Here is a 23814-nt window from a genome sequence, read left to right as displayed (position 1 = left end):
ACAATAATTATTAAAAATAATACTTATCTAGCAGCCCCAGCATCAAAGTGCTTATAAAGTTAAAAAATGTATAGAAATATTCTATCAAAATCTGCTGATATGGCAGCGGATGTACCCTGAATCTTATTGTACCGTTGCGGGACGTGCAAAGAACTTGGAGCTTGTTTAAAACTTGTGTTTTAAAAATATTTGAAGGGCAGTACCATCCCAGTGCAATCTCCGTGTTACTATAAATGTTGCTTTTATAAGAAGATAAACATTGATACCATAACCCGTTCATGATAAACCTAAATCTTTATTTTTTCAGTAGAATACATGTTTATTCCCATATGTACTTCACATTCTGGAGCTTGCCGAAATTAAGATTTTAAGTTTCAGTTTTGAGTATTCTTGAAATGACCACATCTTGTGAATTAAAATTTAAAATACCAAAAGTGTCCTCAAAAGGCTATGGTAAAAAGTGTTAATTATTATGTAATTTAGGAAATTAAATGTCAGAGAAGATCTAAGGTGGAACCCAGGCATCGATGCTCAGTGGAAGAATAACTTTTCTCTACTCAGTTTGCTTCAAACTTTACTGAAAACTGTCAGTTTTGGTATTACGCTTTCATGACTGTTTTGTCTAATATAGAGTCCGCAGAGACTGAACAGAGATAAAACCCATGTCCAGATGCAGAGCCCAGGCAGTATGAGGCACCCCAGGGCTACCTGCTGTGCCACTCTGCTGCCTGCTGTTTTAGTGTTAATCTTGCTTAATATCAACATGTTTATCAGTTTTTGGCAGTTTGTTTGGAAAGTTGTAGACATTAAACTTGAGTGCATGTAATATTTCCAACTATATATTCAAAGATGAACATTGATTCCATGTGAAATAATTAAACTGGAGTATGTTCCAACCTAATGTTGATAGAATGAATAATATATTGAAACAGAATGTTCATGGCCTCATAAGTGGCAAACATTCCCATCAGACAAAGTACTTGTGAAAGTAATTTAGATTATAATTGACCTTACATTTGTCCTTACCCCAGTAATATAAGGGAGCATTCCACTGAGACAGGGAAAAGAACTGCTGACTGTCCTGTGGGGGCATTATTTTATTAAAAAACAAAACAAGGTATATTAAGGTTTGTGGTTACAGATGTTACGGTAGGTCGTGGTTAACTCAGCGCTGCGGAGAAAAAGGCATGATATACAACTAATGCAATGTTTCAGTCATGTTGAATACATAATGCTGTAAACCCGGCACATAATATGAATCCCTCCAAGATGGTGATAATGGGCAGAGAAGCTGTCAAAGGAAATTTGAGCTTACGCAATCTTTCCACAGGTGGGAAAAACTTGAAATGGACCACAGTAAACTATGTTCTAGTTTTAATCGCTCTTGCATCCATATCACTTATTCGATAATTTCAACTTGAAACTGATTTGGGTGCATGGGAATGGACGGTTGTCAGTGAAATGAGATTTGTGAATGGGACATCTTTAATTAGTCTGTAATTGGAAGCTTGTCTGATTCCATCGTCATACTGAATGCATCTGCCTCTATGGGACCTGTTCAATACTCATGTTTTGTATGCAAATTTCTCAATATAGCAGCATTTGAAATGTTTTTGTCTCAGTAATTTTCTTTTTAGTTAAGGAAAAAGAAAGAAGCACCATTAAAATGAAAATTTCAACTTTCAAAACAAAAACTGAAGTTTCAAAATGAAAGTTTGTGAAAGTTTCAAAATATATGTGTAACTAGTATTGGTGGGGTAGTGCGAGAACAGTAATGCTTGGAAATACAATTAAGTGGAATCTGACCTCTCCATTGTGTACAAAATAGTAATGAATTTGTGATCATTTCATGTCTGGTATTAGGATAAATTGCTTTTTTAATGAACGTGCAGTGATTCAGAAGGGGCAGAATGAAACATTTAATTTCTTTTGCATCCAGAGAATCTAAAATTTGAGCAAAAAATCAAATCCATATCTTATTCTAGCCAGCCTGAATGCAGAGCATTTTTGCCTGAATTAAAGCATCTTTATTTTCTAACAACAAATTTAGAACCTTCTTGACAGCATCAGGCTCATCAGATTAAAACTAAACAGAGATAGTATCAATAAGACACATACCCTCCGTAGTATAGCATTATATCTCAGTGTCACTATACTCTGTGATACAGCTGGCAGCTCAGCTGCTCATGGTGTTTGCTTTGAAAGCTTATATTCCTGAAGTTGGGGTTTTAAAAATGTTTTCAGTAAAAATTTTCCCTTACTTCTGTTGTCTCCACAGAGTACCAGGAAATTAAAGATAATAATAAAATAATAATGTTAATAAGAATAAAATAATAATAATGTTAATGAATAATAATACAATAAAATATAGTTTAGTTGCTGTTGCTATCAGAGCTTCCAGTCATTTTTTTTTTCAATAGTGAGAAAAAGTCTCTGCCCTGATAAATGCTTAATAGCATGATTGACTAAAACAAATGTCGACCTTGAAAATCTTCTTCACCCACCAAGAGAAAATGTAAGGCGCATCCAAGGAAGCAGCATTCCATGTTCCAATGCATAGTACTTCAAGAAGTTTCTTGAAATCCTGACAATGGTGGCAAGTGAGCTGCGATAACATCAAAATCTTACAAAATATTTTTTTAAATGTTTTCAGTTATATTCATACTTGAGATCCTTGAAATAAGATTTCTAAAAATCTTTGATTTTACCAAACCTGGCATGAGACTTTAAAAGGTAAATGTTAATTAAAAGTAATAGGTAAAATGTAATTAAAATCAAAAGCATTTTATCTTCTGCAAAGAAAGGTATCAAAAAATGTGCTGCAGAGATGCTGCACACTATATTGCTGTCTGAGACCTGTGTAGGAACAAAGCGGTTATGTAATGAAATTGAGGGGGTGGCATGTTTTGATTCACTGTCACAATGAGTAGGCTATTAAAATGGTTTAAATGTGCAAGAATACAGCAACACTGTTTTGCATTAGGCAAAATTCTGCACTTTTCAACCCTTTTCCTGCCTACAAAAAGGCACAGATACTGTCAGTACCAATGGATAATTGGATGAAAGACAAGTGTTTTTTTTTAAGGTTGATCAGTTGTTCCTCAACCCAGCCGTGCCTCACACAACCTTCAGAATGATCCGTATTACACAAATGGTATTCACCCTTGAACATAGCTACAGAGTGCTATAAGTAGACTATATACATAAATATATTCATGCAAGTACAATGGCAAAGGTCGCGAAAGACATTCCTGTAAGGATCTGAAACAAGCAAAAAATTTTTTTCTTTTTTACTGTTTTTAGCTACACTTGAAACTGCTTCAGACAGTTCTGAAATGCAGTTATAATAAGAAAAACCTAACTGATAGACTTGTATTATTTTGAATTCAGTTTGAAGAAGGTAGCATCTACTCTACATGTAACATCTGTTCTCCTTTCATGTCAACTGCATTACCTCTTGGGTTGGGTCTTGGGCTGTATATTGTATGAAAGCACTGAGAAATTGGAAAAAACTAATGCAGTTACTTTGAATTCTCAAATGTTTAGTGCTGGAGGTTCAGAACAAAGCGCATTAAATGCATATGCAGGAAACATTAACTTTTCGCCCTGTTCTTTTTATACCCAAGGCTGGAAAAAATCTTGAGCCTCTAAATTTCTCCCTTTTTTAGGTACTATCCTTCATTTCTACAAAAGAAAACCTTTCAGTGCCCAGCCTTTTAATATTTCTTCCTCTGTCCACACAGAAGTGTGCCATTCCTCATTCTGTCACCTTGCCAATGGTGTGTGTCCTCTTCACAGGGGTTTTACACAGCTCTCATTCTTTTTTCTTTTAGTCTCTCCAATCTTAAACAACTGTGTAGGAGATGGATGTTTTGCTGTGATAGTCTTCAATCTGTTGTTGTGTTGTAAGTGCAATAAAAAGTCAAGAAATACAAATAAAATACCATTTAGTTGTACCTCACATTCTTAATATTCTGTTTCATAGATTCATTTACATAACATTTATTCAGTTAGCAGATGCTTTTCTCCAAAGCGACGTACAATGGATACTATGTAGTGTTATCAGCCCACACACCTTATTCACCAAGGTGACGCGCAACAAACTAGTCAAAAATGGAGATTTCTATACACCTGACATACATACAGACTTACAGAGAAAAAAAAAAAACATATAGCAAGGGTTATTCTTTCTCTTAAGAAACAATGAAAACATGGTTAATGTGTACCGTGCTTAAATAATTACAACCCACAAGATTACATTTTTGTTTTTTTTTTTTAGTGAAATTTTAAATAGTTTGTACGAATAAAAAGAGGGAATAAAAAAGTTCATATGTACTGTATAAATGTGCAATGTGTGAAGGAAAAAAAACTGCTGAAAGAAGATACGGGTAACATGCACCTTTGATTCAAACTGAAGGTAAAGACTGAAATGATGCTCTGTGGAGGGTAAGAAAGGCTTGCTAGTCAGCTACATTTTGTATTTATGCTACTTTTCATATCTAATAAAAACTGTATTTCAGAACTTTCAATCATTATTCCTAATTGATAGATAGTTGTACACCAAGCCTGATTAGTCTAACATAAAACCAAACCTGTACACTGTTTTGGACTGTACCTGGACAGTTGCCAGTGTAGGTCTCAGTAAAAGCACCATAGTCATAGTCGGCTGATGGCTTTTTCTCTTTTCATTTATTTATTTATCATTGAGCAGGAAACAGTGAAGGGAAATCAAATATATGGTAATTTATGTAAATCAATTCAGCATTTTCATTTTAAATAGAGATCTTTTTCTTCCTTTAAAGCGTATTTCATATCTTCAGGAAATATCCAATATCCAAAGTATTGAACAACTTTGAAATGCTGACAGTTTCTTTCAGTACGGTGCCAAACAGGACTGTCATTTCTGACAATTATCATGATAATTAGGTCAGTAAATATGTGGAGCTTGAGGTTCTGGTTTATACATTGGTAGGACTCAAAAGAAAAAGGTGCACTTTACTTTATCCCTGATACAAATTCAAGCTGCAAAATGAGCGTGGGCAAAGCTGTACTAGATCAGAAAGTAAAGTGGTTAGTATATTCCATTTGTAAGAAAATAAATAGATAATTCCCCATGAAGGACAGCTTGTGTAAAAAGTGGAGTGCTTGAAAGAAGAGCGATGCCACTCTTCCGCTGCTCTATATTGATCAGTGCTTAATGATCATTGTCCATCCCCTTTGGCAATTACTGCTTTAAAGCTTGGGTAGTCAATGCATAAGATTGACAGGAATGGGTAGGGGTCATTGTATTGCACAGGAGAACGAAGAGTCCATGACCATCTCTCATTAAAAAAAAAGAAAAATTCCATGTGGAGAGAGTAGTGATATAGCTGTGTATTACTCCAACAGACAGTGCGTTCCTTACAAGAGGATTTTAACATTGCTCTTTAAGGAATATCAGTCTCCTTGTCAGTGCTGTTGTCAGGTGCAGTGTAACCGTTTATGCCCTGCAAAGCAGAGAAGGCGATACGTTTATTGCAACCGAATGCTTTCTGCAGAAGGCAGACGTTGCGGGTGAATGCATATGAAAAGTCTATGATTTTCATCCCAAAGCCAAGCCACACTATTGCAATTCACAGGGAATCTGGAAAGCACAAGGTCAGCAACAAATTTGGTAGCCTATTTACAGAGCTTAATTTTAACTGGGGCAGTTTGGTAAAGTACCTTGCCCAAGGGTATGTCAGCACTGTCCTACCTAATGCTAAATGTAGGAGGACATGCCCACTGCCACACAGAATTTACCATCACGGAGGGGGCTGATGGGAGAGGTGGTGAGGCTGAGCCTAAGGCAGTTTTTAGCTTGGGAGATAAAAGAGCAACAGTCACTTGGGAGGTCACTTGCGTCACACAACAGATGAAGACCTACATTGAGGACACATGGATCCCAGAGAACACCAGATGAGGAAGAGCTGCTTGAGACCACACATACATCGTCACTGAGTCTCACCTGTCTCCGTGTCATCCTTCTTATCAGCGCTTATAAAATATCAGATAGTGAGTCCGAGAGAGAAGTTTTGGCGTTTGAATTGGCTTTCTTTAGTCGCTTACCCTGCCGGTGGTTTGCTGGATGGTCTGTTTTTTTCTGGGCTGCACTGCTTATTCTGAAACCCGACAGCATGCAAGTTGGCTGCAGCTTAACCATTAAACAAATACAGTATATGCATGCATAACATACTATAAATAAATGTATTAATTTTGCTGAAAGAAACCATTTATGATAAGCTACATTGAGATCATGTTCCAGTAAGTGTTTCCACAATTTTTAATATCAGCACCACCACTTAGCCTGAAGAGGTGCCTCGATACCAGCCGTTTTTCAATGGTCTTGCTAAGTGGAGCCTGGACAATGTCCAGTTTTCCTTTGTATTGTACTTTGTATGATGTACCATAAGCCTTGTGCGTATGTTTCTCTCGTATAGTCATTATATCTATTTGCCTGTTTTCAGAGATGAGTTTTCAGTTTTACTCCATTTGTCAAGAACGTTCCCTGCATTTGCAGGTAAAAATTCTGTAAAATACAGTATCTTCTGCATTTATTACACACGATCATTTTCATGTATCTTTTCTGCATCTTTCAACCCAGAAGAAATTATTTTACACTTTACAGACCACACTACTTAATAAGCACACAAAAGAGCTTTTTGATGCTTCAGTAAACTAGAAGAGCTGCTTTTGAATGCAATGAATTTAAGTTTATGGCACCTTAAATTGCTTAAATGCATGTTCCAGTTTCTATCTCAGTTTATTCGTATTAGATCAGCATTTAATGCTGAAGGTGTGGTGGCAAGAGGCGAGAATTCAATTACCCGCTTGTGTATGTTGTTAAAAATTCATTTTAGCAACACTTAGCTTACTCCTCACGGTGCTATCATCACTGAAGGGCAACATAGCACTGGGATTCGGATTACAAGTTTGTTATTACAGTAGAATAATTTGAAGTCTTTCAGTCATAGCCGAGAATGTAATTTGCCACCAGAATAATTCCATCTGGAAATACTATTATATGTAGCACTTGCATATGCATAATTTATTTTTAGAAACAGATGTTAAAAATTGATAAAACCCATTCCAATATACTGTAATCTTAAAACCCCCAGCCCTCACAAACTTAATTTTGAAAAATGCTTGTAGACTAGTTAGTTCATGTAATTTTTGAATTTGCCTAATCAAACCCATATAATACAGTAGAACGAGGTCAGTTCTGCTGAAAACACTGAGTGCCACTGTTAGCAATTATCTTATTATTCTTATGTCTGATGTGATCTACATTTTATATAGACTAACCATTGGTTTCATTCATGTGTAGATGTGTAAGAAAAATACAGATTTGAAAAATACATTGTCCATATTGACTGTTTACATTTTAACGTTTACGAGCATGATGAAATCCTCAGTTCAGTACAGCAGCTAATGATACACTGATCATGAAAGGAAAAATAATAAATATCTAGTGCTGTATAGTGACTGTAAAGAGGTTGTTATCCTTGTGAAGTGAATGGAGATACTGCAATTAAAATGGGAAACATTGTTTATTTTGTTAATGTTCAATGGTATGTCAGCATCCACAAGAAAAATTTTCACTATATAAATATTTTGTTTTGCACAGTGCGTTCTTGAATTTAAATTTCTATTTTTAATAATGAGGGACAGTACTGAAAGTTATACTATGGTGCTTTCTGACAAATGTGTCAGAGTATTTTGGGGGTATTTTTAAAAAAATGGTGATTAGGAAATAACATCTTGTAGCATAATATAAGGAGAGTGATATCCCTGAGATACAACCATACAGGTTAAGCAAATTTGACTGAGCAAGGATCAAACCCATGTCAATTTCCAGGTGTCATGAGACCCCCCGTGTTGCCAGCTACACCACTGTTCTGTCCAGACCAGCGACCACCACCCCCATATTGTTGTCCTTACAGTTATCGTTTGAATCACGTTTTAAGTTCTCAGCCTCCATTACCTTTGGGTTCTAAGTTTCACCTGTTATGATCTCAGTAATTATGGCTTGTCATTTGGATTATCCAAACAAAGCCAACATGTTCGCTGAGACTGAATTCATTTGCGTTGTTTTCGTTGATTTCATTTGGCTGTTCACTTCTGTGTCGTGGTTGGTGCGGCTGCCTTTGGCTCCGATGGTTGCCGCTTTGATCCCTGCCTCCTGCTACTGTGCCCTTGAACAAGGTGTTTGCCCTGCAATTGCTCCCATACCTTAGTCCGGCTGTGTGCTTGGGTACCTAGCCGTGGCCCTGTGATGTACTGGCATCCCGTCCAGGGTGTGCCCCACTCCGTCAGTTTTGCACCCAATGTTTTCGGGATAGGCTCCGGCTCGCTGCGACCCCACTCGGGACAAGCGGTTATTGAAGTTGGTTGGAGGTTCAGTTCTGTCTGGTTAATTGTATTAAAGGTTGATTTTTTCAAACTTATTTCTCCCCATTACCCTAAATTCTCAGGAAATGTGTATGTTTGTTATGTGTTGAATAGTTTTTATTAACAATTTATTTAATACTTCAAAAATCCTGTATGCAGCTACTCCTTTAATGTGTGCTGGTTTATTCGGTGGTACGAGACATTTACATTTACATTTACGTTTATTCATTTAGCAGACGCTTTTGTCCAAAGCGACGTACATCTCAGCAAAAGTACAATTTATGCATTACATTAAGAGAAAGCGACATAGCTGCAGACATAAAAGTCTCACGCAAACCTAATTTGTTACATACCACTTGCTGCACCGGGGTTCATCGTTCGAGTAGGTAGAGACAAATTGACAGGACTCGAGAATCTCGTGCCTGAATCCAAATCTCTCCTTCTGTTTGTTTAAAGCATTTTTTGTATTGTTCTCTAGATGTACATCACTTTGGAGAAAGGCATCTGCTAAATGAATAAATGTAAATGCAAAAAACATAAAGTGCAGTGCGTACAGTGTGTGCAGTGCGTAATAGCTACAAAACAGCTGAACAAGCACAGACAGCCATATACTGTAGATTTGTAGAGTAATTCACAAAGGGAAGCTGCTTTGTTATGTTGTGTGATGATAATTAATGTTAAATATTGAAGTAAGTGTGCCGATTTTAATATGGTTTGCACAAACGGGTGTTAAACGTTGGGGTTCGGGAATCGATAAAAAATTTATACCGTGGAAATAAATACCAAACAACCAATGTTTACAACCACTTGTCCCGAGCGAGGTTGCAGCGAGTTGGAGCCTAACCCGGCAACACAGGCCGCAAGGCTGGAGGGGGGAGGGGACACACCCAGGATGGGATGCCAGTCTGTCGCAAGGCACCCTAAGCAGAACTCGAACCGCAGACCTGCTACATGGCTGGCACTGACCAAACGTGCAGCCCTCCATGCCCTCCCTGGGAATTAATAATAATCTTTAACTTATGAGGACTCAGTTTACATAGGGATAGGACTTCATAAGGCAGGAATAAGTTAAACCTTAGTTGGTCTTGCTAGGTTTCTAAGTAAAGAGAGGTACAGAAGCAGTTTGCCATCACCTTCTTCAAGTGAACTCTATATAGCTTGTATACAGTTGAAGGAAATGCCGTTTTTCCAGGACCATGGTGAAAGAGTGTGCAGGACTACACACTATCTGAAGCACTTCTCCTATACGCGGTCGCGGGGAGCCGGAGCCTAACCCAGCAACACAGGGCATAAGGCTGGAGGGGGAGGGGATACACCCAGGACAGGATGCCTGTCCATTGCAAGGCACCCCAAGCGGGACTCAAACCCCAGACCCACTGGAGAGCAGGACCCGGTCCAACCCACTGCGCCACTACACCACTGTGCTCCCCTTGTACAGGACTACATGAAGTGCAAATACACAACAGTGTGAGACGAGTGCAGGACAATAAATATACCGAAGAGAACAGTAGATACTCAGGACATGGGCTGTACCTGGGCTGGGCTTCCGTTCTTCCATTCATGTCTAGGGGTACAAATACAGGGAGAAGCATGCAAACACCACACCCACTGACCAGCTTAGAAGCTATGGTACCGGTGTAACCCACCATGCCACCATATTCTGTACACTGCGGATAATGTCTTCTCTTTGTGTAATGACTCTCTGCTCCTGTATACAGTATGGTGTACAGATATGCACAAATATTTGCCTCTTTATTTTACATTGTCTAGCATGGATGACTAGTTCTTCTGCCTAAGAGATGTTGAAAGGCTTAAAAGTGTCTCTCCTCTAGAGACTGAGCAGAGCTTCTGAAATGACAGTGTTATGAGACCAAGGCAGATAAACTAATTCAAGAGAGCTTTCTCTTACCTGGACCCACTTTAATGGCAGAAGTATTAAAGATTTTTCTAACCTGTTTTTTTAAATTTTCTATTAAGAAGCCCCAAGTTATAGTTGCTTGTTCTGAAATGAGGATGTTGACAGTGATGCTTCACTTTTTGCCTTCCTGTTTGTGTTGATGAGCAACATGCTGATGATGCAAGTGACTCCTGTCACGTCACTCGACCAGATCTGGAGCCTCGGGCTGCTGTGTTTGCAACTTGCGTTCGCTCAGTTTTTGCAAGTAGCTTCTTTCACGTATCCATACCGTAACCCCAGCAGCCCGGCTCGATGGAAAAATCTCACGATCCAAGTGGTCCCGAAAAGCGATTGTTTCACTAAAAGTTGAAACCATTTGAGCTACACAGATGTTCTTTAGAAAAATTAAACTTTTTCTGCAGCAGTCCATTGCAAACAGAATCAGAACAACGCAAAATAGGTTAATGACATGTGTTTTATGCCTTTGATAAAGAAAACAAGTGCAACATTTCTAGTAGCCCTGTAAACTAGCCTTATTCTTTTTTATGCACCACTATTTATCCGCTCATCTTTGCAGCACTGCAGCATGTATTATTCTTTTAAGTGCTCTGAGGCAGCCTGTCGGGAAGGGCACTGTACAAAAATAAACTGAACCGAACTGAGCTGAATCAATGCTGATACCCCTCGGGTATTGCAGTTTTGCTGAAACCCGGTTCATTCAGACCATCTGTCACGTAAGAAGGCTCTTAAATCACTGTTAAAAATCAAGAAGTGTTTTGAGAATGCATCATTATGGATGATTTGGTCCATGTTCTCTAAGTTCCCCTTCATCAGAGAGCCCAGTCTGCATTGCAACAAGCATTGCATAGATGCATTTTTGCTTTATGCTTACCTGTCATGTTGACTCAAAAGCAAATTACTAAGAGAAGTAGGCATTTTGAAAGGCTGCAAACTAGAATCCATGAAGCAAGCGTTGGAATATGAACATAAAATGCATACATGGTGGATATATGAAAGCTGTCACATTCTGTTCGCTGCTGTCTTTTGAAATAGCCCTTCTCTCTGTCCATCACTGCACTGCACAGCACAAATGTTCAGAGGAACAAATGCTGCCTGCCTTCAGTTCCTGAGGATGACATCAACATTTTACAGTGAACAGAGAAGCGTGCTGAAATAGGCTTGGCCGCGTATAAAGGAACGCAAAGGTTTTCTGAAAAAGCAGCCGCAGACTCAGAAGCCCAGAAAATTTTAGTCCTGCATGAGGCACAATCCTGGCCATTCATGCACAGGACAATAAACAGCTTATAGTAGTGCTCTGGTGTGAGTGATTTTTTTGAACAGCAGGGTGAAGCAGTTGAAACAATTCTCATTTCACGTTTTTGCTCCATTTACTGTCAAAATAGTTTGTAGATTCTGTTTAATAATGTAGATTCTGTTTTGCCAAGCACAGTCATGCTACTGAGTTAAAGTCTCTGAAAGCTTGAAAGATGTCAGTGAAAAATGCCGTGACAAATCCAGGTTGTGTCTTTTCAGAACATTCAAAGCGTTAAAGCAATCGGAGATTTTTCACGCGATTCAAAGCTTATTTCACGTGTTCACGGACATTTTTACTCATCTGTTTCCAGTCAGTCATAATCAGCACTGTGTCCTGACTCTCTCCCAAAAAATGTGCAAAATAATGATCCTGTGCTTTAAATCACCCCGGTTCCTGGCATTGGTCCTTTGGATATATTATCTGGAATGGATGATGTCCTGTGTCATGGAACGTATCGGCATCTGCTCACAGTGCTCGTTGCTAAAAGCAAGGTCAGAGGAGTCTGGGAGATGAGAAACATTATATGGATTTCCATATGCGGTAAAACAAAAGCATTCATTCTTCTTTCCAGAGGAATTATATGCTATGCATTTCCTGCTGCATAAGAATTATCTTGTGTAAAATTAGTATTACCAGTTGTAACATGCAGCAATATTGTGAAATATATCTTCAGAATTATGCAGTATAGGTTTATAAAATTGTTCTGTAATTCAGTCATATATAAAGATGATTACATATTCATTCAGGTGTAATATCTATAGGTATTTGTATGAAATGCAGCACATAATGAGATGAATATCCCTACAGTTGAGCATTTGGATGATTCCGCACAGTCTGTTCCCTTTGCAATTTTTTCCACCTCCTGCACCCTTTCTGTATAAATGTCACATTCCTACAGCATCACTGCAATCGTAGGAGATGTTCGCAGGGTCTGTCTCCTTCATTACAGAAAGTTGCAGGATGCTCAGCACCCTTAAGTCCCACAGTGAGTGCAAACAACGGTGGCAACAATGACTTGCACATCATAAGTAATTACAAGTGGCAGCTCGCAACGGCTGGGTCGTTGAAGTCTTTCAATCTTACGCAACAAGCTCGCTTGGGGCACACATGAGAATGTCACTGCACTGCTTACAGCCTTGCATTGATTTACAAATTGTATACAGGAAATATTCCACAACTGGTCAGTTCCAGTAGAGTATGTCTTTAAAATGCATCAGAGGTTTTGATTCTCACCTCAAGTAGTTTTCTTTTTCTCCAATTTTAAAGCTCCAAGTAACCTGGAATTATACAATTCAGCTGAATTACAACAACTGCTTCAGGATATATTGAAATGCAATTAAAAGAAAAAAATACAATGAAATACAATGTCAACAGCATACAATTTTCACTGAATATGGTAAAAAGAAGGAAAATATATTTTAAAATTGCATAGTTAACATAATCACAAAGCCACACTTTTTTGTCCAAAGATGGAGATTATGCTTCCTTCACCTAAGGGCATGGATTCCCTCTGAATTCTGGTGAAACTTCATTGCCGTGAGAAGTTTCCTAACTGCTTTGCTTTTATGTATGGATACACACACACACACACACACACACACACATACACATTTTCTGAACCACTTGTCCCATACGGGGTCGTGGGGAACCGGAGCCTACCCGGCAACACAGGAGGTAAGGACACACCCAGGACGGGAGACCAGTCCATCACAAGGCACCCCAAGCGGGACTTGAACCCCAGACCCACCGGAGAGCAGGACCCGGTCCAACCCACCGCGCCCCCCTATGTATGGATAAATATGAGATATTCCAAAAAAGCCTTTTTGCCCAGTGATTCCAAGATAGGGTCCCAACCTCAGCAACCCTGATCAGGACAAGTGGTTAGTGAAAGTAAATGTATTGCGTCTTCCAGAAATCATTTTAGGCCTCACTGTGTCCTGTTGTCAAAGGCAGGGTACTTTATTTTTTGAACCCCAGGAACATATTACTTCTCTGTAGATCTCTAAACCATTTTCAGTCGTGAAATGCTTTGCACAAGTAAAAGCGACAACAGATAAATTTTTTTACAGAAATTTATTTCCTCCAATAATTCTTAATAGGCCTGTGTAGGAAGCGTGATTAAGTTTGATGCTTGTGTGCTCATTCATTTTCACTTATATTTGGTTTGTGGGCTGTCTGCGTGGTTGCTTTGCCCAAAGAAAACATAATGCTGCTTAAATTTGTAAAATAAATACATTATTTTTGTCGTAATAATTAACATTGTCGCCATCTGTTTTTACCACAGCACTGTAGTTGTGTCAGAATCTGCCTTTTTTACATTTTATTTATTTCTTCTGCAACAAATTAGCAGTGAGAAATGCCTTAGAGTTCTACATGACATTGTAAGGAATTCTGTAATTGTGGCACTGAATGTTGCTCATCCAGGTTGTCTCTTGAGGCTCTCCATCAGGAATGATCATTGTTGCCTGGGCACACTTGGGTATACAATTCCTCAAAGGGTTTTGAGAGAAAAGGAAGGCTTGAGAATTTGTACATTGTCGTCGGAGTGTGACCGTTGTCATTTCTCAAGGTTTTGGGAAAACATCAGTTGTCATCTCAGGAACTGCATTAATCACACTGTGTTATTTACAAAGACGTATGGGCAGGCATTGATTTTCTGACTTCTTTGCTGCTGCCTGAAGTTTCACTGTGCCAAACCCAGAAAACATCAGTGGAAGAGAAGCCAGTCACTGATGTTTTGAGCCTTTTCTCCCTGCGGTAACATAATTTCAAAATTCACCTTGTATTTTAACTGTATGGCAGACAGGCCTGTTTCAGTAAGGTATGCACAAGAGTTACATCTGGATTTTGCCTGTAGGGTAGACTTCAGAAGTGCGAATCCCCAGGTCTCAGAGAAACATGATGGCACACTGGTGCTACTGGGACATCGCCAACCACCCGTCAAGTTTAATGAGATGTCAGTGGAGGGAGAGGCTACACAGAGACACAGGACAAGTGAAAGCAAGAGAGGAGAAAGCAAGAGAGCCAGAGAAACATCTCTGCCAGCATTAATGCTCATAAATGACTCCTCATCAGGTTAGGAGTGCTAACTGTATGAGAAATTTTAGCTGACAAAAGTTCTTATATACCATAAAATAAAGTGGATGAGAGCAGAGAATTTTCTAGTAGGCTTTGGGTGTTGGGAAATGGTCTTTAAATTTCCAGCGTGTTAAGCGAAAAGTCTCTGTTACAGCTCTTCCCAAAAGAAGCATGCAGAGAAAGCCACACTTTGATTCATGCGTCTATTAAAGTGAACAGTTAGAATTTTAAGCTGCCCAAGGTCAGGGTTTTCATCGGAACCAGGCATGCATTCAGATAAAAATTTCGTTAGAGCTGCAGGAGAACTGGAAGTGACGTCCTCCTTCAATTCAAAGTCCTTAGCATTTAACATGGGCTTCAAACATGCTTTCACATTGATACATCTTGCAGAAGGTGGTCGAAAAAGTCTCCTATACACAATTACAAGCACAGCCACACACATGCTTCATATTAATTAAACACCATTAATATGCTATAGCTTTGAAAGAGGTGTAACAACCATCCCTTCAATATGTGGATATTTAAATAAACATGAAACAACTAACAGTATTCAAAAGAGGAACCGCAGGAGAACTGGTCAAAAATAAACTTAATTATTCCATGTGGCAAGTGGAACAGTGCATAAAAACATTTGGCGAAGAAGAAGACTTCAGAGAGACGGAACAGTGATTGCAAGTTACAGATGAACAAAAGGGAAAGACAGATGCTTAAGAGAGTAGCTACTCAAAGCCACAAACAACAAATTCAAAAATTATGTGGAAGAAACAGTACACCTTGAGTCTCCGAAAACTTATATTTAAGGCCATGTGTTAACCATATATTTTCAACATTGATACAATAAAAGCAAAACCAGGAGGAAGGAGTGACAAACATGGAACTGTGAGCACTGCAAAAAGATTCAACATTTAAAAAATGAATTATAGTGCTAACATCAACTTTAAGGTTTTTAACTCTTCGGGGTCAAATGCACAATTAAATTGTGGATCTCTGCATTGTTCAGATTTTAACTTGTTTGATTAAAAAAATCAAACATGGTTGCCTATCCAAGATGCAAAGCACATTTATTCTGTGATTTTGTAAGTAGGTATTTGTTGGCCGCTTGCCTGGCATCCATGTGATCCAATAAGCCTTGTTTCTAGCAATCAAACACTGCTATCGTTGTCTAATATGTGATGTGTTGTGTCATATATAAAGACCAGTAGCCTCCTACAAGTCATGTCTCCTGCAGTAAGATGTCCCAGCTGTATAAAGAAGCAATGCTTGTCATAATAAATAATAAAAAGGCTTTGTCATTCCATAGTAATATAATGAGGTCTAGAAATACTTTGTCTATTAAAATGTAAGTTATAGTTGTTGGTTGCTGTAGGTCGCTGGACGGCGCGGTGCCACAGCGCCTGGGTGGTGCGAGAGAATCTGATTTTGGTCCTCGCTCAGACTGTGTGGAGTTTGCATGTTGTCCCTCTGTCTGCGTGGGTTTCCTCTGAGCACCCCAGTTTCCTCCTACAGTCCAATGACATGTTATTCAGGTGGATTGGTGACTGAGTCACCCATAATGTGAGTGACATAGTGAGAACGTGGTCCACTGATGTATGCATGAGTGACCCAGTGCAAGTAGTGTATCTAGCAGTGTAAGTCACCTTGGTGAAAAAGGTGTGTGGGCTGATACTACATAGAGTTCATTGGAAGCTGCTTTGGAGAACAGTGTCTGCTAAATGAAGTAATGTACTGTAGTTGTGTATTGATGCTACCTTAGAAGTCTTGAAATGTACAGCTTTGGAGATGCATGGTTGAGTGAGACCAAGGGAAAACAGGTGGCTGATTTGTAATCCCATAGGCAGCTATCTCGTGAGATTCGGTCTGCCTGATTGATTGTCATATCCATACTTCCAAAGGAAGCCAGTTTACATTTATTTACACACACACACACACATTTTCAGAACCGCTTGTCCCATACGGGGTCGCGGGGAACCGGAGCCTACCCGGTAACACAGGGCGTAAGGCCAGAGGGGCAGGGGACACACCCGGGACGGGACGCCAGTCTGTCGCAAGGCACCCCAAGCGGGACTTGAACCCCAGACCCACCGGAGAGCAGGACTGCGGTCCAACCCACTGCGCCACCGCACCCCCATACATTTATTTACATTTACATTTATTCATTTAGCAGATGCTTTTCTCCAAAGCAATGTACATCTCATAGAAAATACAATGTGTGCATTACATTAGGAGAAAGAGACATAGCTGCAGATTTGTGATTGTTACAGTAAGTACAGTTAGTTTCCTTTGCCATATGAACTAATGTTCATCACACAAGTAGCTGCATAAAACTTTACCAGAATATCACCGATTCCTAATCACCTTCCTAGTAGTTTTTTGTTACATATAGCACACATAGTTTAAGTGACTAGGTACATTTTAATGGTCCAGGCACTCTTTGCTTGAAACATCCCCATACATATGGACAAACTAAATGAAGAGGTTTTGGGAACACCGTGATAAAGTTAAAGGACTTGCACGGCCTTTTCAGCCTCTAGTTCTGAACATGTTTGAATCTTCATAGGCAGTACCGAAGTGTGGAGTAGATTCTCATCTCTTTATCCTTCAAAAGACTGCAGGCTTTCCATCTTAGAGAATGGTCATTCACACTATGTACACAGTTCACAATTGGTGTGATAGCTTCCCAGAAATGATTGCTGCTCTCATGAAGGCAGTGGGTGGCCTTCCTTATTAGTTTTTTGATATTATGCTGTTGGTGTTTCCAACATTTCTTCCTTTTTACTTGCTGTTTTGCAGAGTAGGCAAAAAGGTGAACCATATTTGTGCCTCTTAATAAGAACAAAGTATTGTTTTCTTCTGGGGTAAAGATGATAAAAGAGATGATATTTCAAAGGGGCTATATATTTGGGATAGGGGGTGCTCCACTTGATTCTACACTGCATTCTTATTTTTCGCTGTCAAGAGCAAAGGAAAAATCTGCTGTATTTTTTCAGTCGAAAGGATAAGCTGCATGTCATGGGAGTATAAAGATGCGTGGACAGCCCTGCATCTTCATACTGCAAGTAAATGACCTCCTGAAGATTTCTGGTCTGTGGGCACAAGGACATAAATTTTTCTGGCAGTGGCAGAGCACTGAAACCCTCCAAGCCTTGGACGGTCATCATTAAAGCGCGCATCCAGAGGGCTGAGCCCCAGATATCTGATGACTGCAGCAGCGAGTGAGAGGCAGCCCTGGCCATTTGTGCAGGCCGTAGCGTCACTGTAGCCCCTCCAGCTGGCTTCTCCAAGAGCAGAATCCTTACAGCTAAGTGATGAAGGGAAGCCTCCAGCAGGCAGGGAGCCTGGAACACTACTGTAGCATCACATCACCTCATGTTGCTCTGATTTGTAGCCATGGCATAGCTCTCCTAGCTGGTTTCGAGGATAGATTAAAAAAAAAAAAACGAAAATGAACGACTGGACTCAAGTACTGATGTTTTCCATCATATGAACCCTCATTCCCCATAATTTTCCTAAGGGCCTCCCTCAAAATATAAATTACAGTGTGATGCTTTCTAAATTGCCATCAGTTATTATTTGTCCTCATAACTTTACCCGTAAAGCTTCGCAAAGTGCCTGCTCTTTGTACTTCCACTGCTGCTTAACAATGTTACTACATGTTTTGGAAAAACTGACGGAATACACTGACAACGTACTTCAGCATATGTCATACAATTATTTACATTTACATTTATTCATTTAGCAGACAGTTTTGTCCAAAGCGACGTACATCTCAGTAAAAAGGTATAAGTTGGAAGTATGTCCAAGTAATAAAACTGTTGAGAGTTTGCTAAATTTTAAAATAAGTAATTATTCAATATATCTGAATACCACAAGTTACTCAAAATTAAGACTGATGGAATTTTTATCTACAATGTTGGAGTTGCGATTTAAGAGTGAGATTGGTGTATGATCAGCTCATCATATAAAGGTTGTGGGATATGTTACCATAAGCTTCTCTTTACACAAATAACAGTACAAATAATAATAAGGATTTTTTTTCAAAGAAAAATACACAAACTACGCAAGAAAAATAAATGTAAAAAACTGAAGACAAAAACAGACAATATTCACCAATATGCAATACTCTGTTCTGTACGCGCTAGTAATGTGCTTGACCTGTTTCTTTTACGCTTTCAGTAAGATGACAGAGATGATGACTGACTCAGGGGAGAGTGGATGTAAGCATGTAAGCTCACTAGCAAGCTCATTTCATGTGTTGACTGCAGAAGTGTTTTTCACATATGGAAATCCATTTTCTGCACATTTTCCCCTTAAAAAAGAAAAAATGAATAAATAAATTCAGGTGTTTCTTGCATAAAGCTGAGAGCCCATATCTTAAAGGCACTGAAGATGTGACAGAATAGTATCTGAGCTGATAGTTTTGCTAAACCAACTGACATAACATGAAGGAAATCGAGAATGTGACAGCGTGATGAATCAACGTCATGAAACAACGAGCTTTGTTGACGTGTTTAATAACAGTATGTGACATGAGCAGCCTGCTTATCTTGAACTGGTCCTGTAAAATTATACTGCTTTGTAAATTGGTGAATAATTACAAAATGTTTGGATTACAAACCAAAATATTGCAAGTTGCTTCGGAGAAATTTGTTAGCTATGTGAATAAATATTATTATGTATGTGTGTATTATAATGTGATATAATATTATGATGTCATCATGGAGCTTAGACCATTTGCATAGTATTTCTGAATCATTTGATTGCAATGAATGTTCGAAATGCTGTGTTCAAACAAAAACAAATAAAATATAGCTGCGAAAATTCACTAAATGAAAATTAGGTTCTTTGCTACGTGTTGAATTTACAGGTTTGCCCACATTCCAAAAAATCTCTTTTTCCAGTCGTGTAACAACGCATTAATGTTTCACTTGAGGGCTGTTATGCAGTAAGAGCAGGGGTCAGCATGAACCTGCTCTATTTCCCATTAGAAATGGCTGATTAGTCAAGTTGATGCATTTAGTTTAAGAATATATGAAGGTCACAAGCACAGCACTTCTTCCATCTCTTGCTTTTTCCGAAAGCTGTGGCCCCATTGTGGCTCATCCATTTGTTCTAGTGAATTGTTTCACAAGGTTTACCTTATCTTGGTGATTGTTTTTTTTTTTTTTTTTTGCAAATTTTATTAAAGATTACCAAAAATTTAATCAATCTTTTTCATTAATACCGTTATGTCATTTTTCACTCTTGTGGTCTGGTCCCAGCTGAAAGTGAATAACTGTCACACAGCAGTAATCCATATTTCCATTTTTATTGCAAGCTGTGCTTATCTATACGTGTTTGTGCTTGCATTTCTGCTTCAATTATCCCTTCACTAAATAAATATTTTTGTCTGCTTTAATTTCAGTCTGTTCACAGTTCTCCAGAGGAGTATATGCTATCTTTGGCTTTTATGACAAGAAGTCCATGAACACTCTGACCTCCTTCTGTGGAGCACTGCACACCTCTTTCATAACCCCAAGCTACCCTATCGACGCAGATGTGCAGTTTGTCATCCAGATGAGGCCATCACTGCGGGGGGCTGTCCTTAGTCTTCTGACCCACTACAAGTGGGAGAAGTTTGTCTACCTCTATGACACAGAAAGAGGTAAGTTGTGGTCATATTCATGATATGAAGTTCACGTTCTTTCTGAATGTTTTCCTCTGAAATAATTGAAGTCATAGAAATTTTGAAAGGCATAACCAAAACTATAGATCTGCAATTAATAATCTGTAATAAAATTGCCTACAGTGTGCTCTAGTTTCAAGATGGGAGCATGTGTGGAAATCAGCAATATACTCTTCGTTTTTTATCCTGGCACAAGCACGATATCTCATCGGCACCAGCGATAGCAAGGTTCATAACATACTGCTATCTGTGCTGAAGTTCATGTCTGATATTCTGATGAGTAGCAAGTTTCATCAGGAACTGTCATACTCCCCTAAAGCTAATGGAATCCAAGTTTTAAAGGGCTGATGGTAGCAAAAGAGTATGGTTCTTTTTGGACAGCTACTTTAAATATTGTATAGCCTATGAAATTAAATCTAGGGCATAATTAAAAGGAGATTTTAAAGTTCAAAATAGAATGGAGGCAACAGAAATGCAATGGAGTGGAGCAGATAGTCTGTTATGTACCTTTACCAGAGATTTTCTGCCCTTATGTCACCAAAAACTAATTCATTTCCACTTTTTAATCAATTTAGCCTATTGGCAGGACAAGCCCAAATTGTTCCAGTCTGATGCCAATAACACACAACATTGCATTGTGAAACTAGAGCTAAGTGTACACGTGACGTGTTTGTGTTATGAGTTTCTCATTGCATTTCTGTTGGTCTATGCATTTTGAAGGTTGCTTAAAAAAAATTAAATTATATTTAGTGGAGCTACTATAAATTTAACTCAATTCACAATACAGAGTGTCGTCCACCCAAATATATGGCTACTGTTTGTAAGATTTAGGCCCATCAGATCGGGCAGTTTTGCTTCCATTTTAGGGTTGGATTCAGTGATGCAACAAATCTGCAAAGGGAAGCATGTTACATAATGTATTTACAAGATATATATTAAAGACCACCAGCAAAATTTATCGTGAGTTGTTCTGTTGTACACATTGACCTTCTTGCAGAGGTCATTGTACAATGGACATTGGACTGTGTCTCTGCAGTCACAGACGGTTTAAGTTTCCAGATGAAGGTTAGATGTATTGTAACGACCCCGTGTTACTGTTTTAGGAGGGAGTGTATGCTTGATGTAAATAGTTGCATTATGGGAAATAATGTTAAATGTGTGTGTAACCACTGGGGGCACTTACGGAGAAAATAATGGGGTGGCTGTGTCTGCCAATGTGTCAAGAGAAGAGCCTGTGGGTGCTAAGCAAAGGGGGGGGGAAGACTAGGTGTAGGCATAGGTCCTGGAGGAAGCAGGGTCCTTGATCGAGAACATTCTTTCCTTGCTGCCAGTGTTTTAATAAATCGTTCATCATGAACGGTGCATCCGCATCCTTCTTTACCCCATCCAACCCCACGGTGCTGCGTGCCACAGTATTTCTCTCTTACTGGATAGCTTGTAGTTAATACTTTACACATATTTTTTCATAGTAATTTATTTACAGTATATTTTCACTGCATAAGAAATTCAAATTAAGCTTATGATGCCAAACCATTCTCATAACCATGGTAAAACCATTGGCTTGCCTACTTCATTAATGGCAACTTTGATTTAGTGTAATGCTTAGGGTCTTTATTCAAGGCAAACATCCTTTTACTTTTTCTTGGCAAGGACCCAGTTTAAAAATGTCATAATATGCTTATGATTAATTATTTTTATTTTTACAGGTAAGACATGGGTCTTGTGCAAATTATAGTTTACCTTACCCTCTAAGAACCAGTAAATTTTTCATGTTGCTCTACCTGCCCTATAAATTCATCCGTATGTATGAGTATGCGTCGGCTTTTGTAACGTAATGCTAAAGCTAAGCTCCATACATGACTGTACGTAGGTTGGATCAGTCTGTTGCAGAAGTCTTTAATCCGCTCTGGTTCCTGCATCTAATTTGTGCCTAATTGGATTAGACACAGGGACAGCACAGCAGGCCCCTGTGAGACTTTAACAGGTCCTTCATGTGCCTCTCGCCTGGTGCTTTGCCACTCGGCTCTGAGGCCTTTGCTGGCATCCAGCCCAGAGGTGAGAGTCTAGCGGAGCAGCCATGGAGCAAAGGGATCTCTGGCTCAGACAGGTTTATTTTGTCTATGTTTAACTGAAGACAAATAAAGACAGGCTGCATTGTTGCATTCAAGTTTTTCAAGAAAGCAAATATTCTTTCCCCATTATAATAACTAAAGTATCTCTTTGTTTGTATGCCATCACTTGCTGTAGGAGTACTGGTACCCTACGCTGAACACTGTAGATATTGCTTTGTCTGGGTATCTTCGTCGTCATGTTTGCGTAATGCAAACAATGTCTGATAAAAAGTAAAAATATGGACAAAATATGCAGGTATATCAGTGAAAAAACATAGGCTACATGGGTGAAATATGGTAAACATAACTGTCAGCGAGCACTGCTTCCGCAAAAAAAGTTGCAAAATACAGAAACGAAGTGTGTACTTTAAATGTTTCAGTGATCATTTTATCTACAACTAATATGCTTGTTAGTCTCATGTTTAACATACGTTACACACGCATACAAACTGTCTGAACCGCTTGTCCCATACGGGGTCGCGGGGAACCGGAGCCTAACCCGGCGACTCAGGGCACAAGGCTGGAGGGGGAGGGGACGCACCCAGGACGGGACGCCAGTCTGTCACTAGGCACCCCAAGTGGGACTTGAACTGGAGTGCAGGACCCAGTCCAACCCACTCCGCCACCTCGCCCCTTTTAACATATGTTACACATCTTTAAATAGTTTTCACAGCTTTAACATAGTAGCTGAGAGTAGCTGAGAGTAGTTTTCAGAATATAAATGGTTGAAACTTAATTTTTTGTCCTAATTCTGTCAAGGGTGAGTTTAATGTCCAAGGGACTGATATCACTTTATGGTGATATGTATTGGGATGATTATATATGCTTAATATGTTAAGACTAAGGATGATTTTTTTTTTTCTTTTGGGCTCAAATATTGCTCTGTTTCTCTCATCGCTTAAATAGGACAATACATTTCAGCTGAAGGGTGTATAGACTTTTTTGCACCCCACCTCTAACTCCAGTGGAATTGGAGTGGAAGATCATGAGGTCCCCATCACCTATATATTGCAGAGGCACACACAGTATGCACAGTTCCTCATCGGACCACATGGAGAGAGGCACAGTGTAACTCTATTCCCCCATTCATCACTTGGGCAGAACTGCCGTACCCTCAGGAGTGAGTACCATATGTTGCAGAGACATGATCAAAGTGTTTGATCATATAAAGTTAAACCATATTTGAAATGCCATGCTTCTCTGATATTTATATGCTAATGTATGTTGAAACTGCTGTATTTACATCTCAAAGTTGCAAAAAAAACCATTTGTTACAATAAAGATGTTATGTTTAGGTATGAAAGTGGCTGGAGATACATAAATAGATGTTAACAAAGTAGTA

At 39.0% G+C, this 23814-nt stretch overlaps 1 protein-coding gene across 1 annotated transcript in view; it reads left to right on the top strand.

Moving 5' to 3' along the window:
• Positions 1–23814, top strand: part of LOC108934327 (glutamate receptor 3-like) — a 73041-nt gene that overhangs the window by 4485 nt on the left and 44742 nt on the right. The window contains exon 3 of the mRNA XM_029251514.1: positions 20101–20340. Coding sequence (XP_029107347.1) covers positions 20101–20340 — 240 coding nt within the window. The remainder of the gene's footprint in view (positions 1–20100; positions 20341–23814) is intronic.

Source organism: Scleropages formosus, chromosome 4 (assembly GCF_900964775.1).
Source record: "Scleropages formosus chromosome 4, fSclFor1.1, whole genome shotgun sequence".
In the NCBI taxonomy this organism is placed as follows: Eukaryota; Metazoa; Chordata; class Actinopteri; order Osteoglossiformes; family Osteoglossidae; genus Scleropages; species Scleropages formosus.
This window is presented reverse-complemented; position numbering and strand designations above follow the sequence as displayed.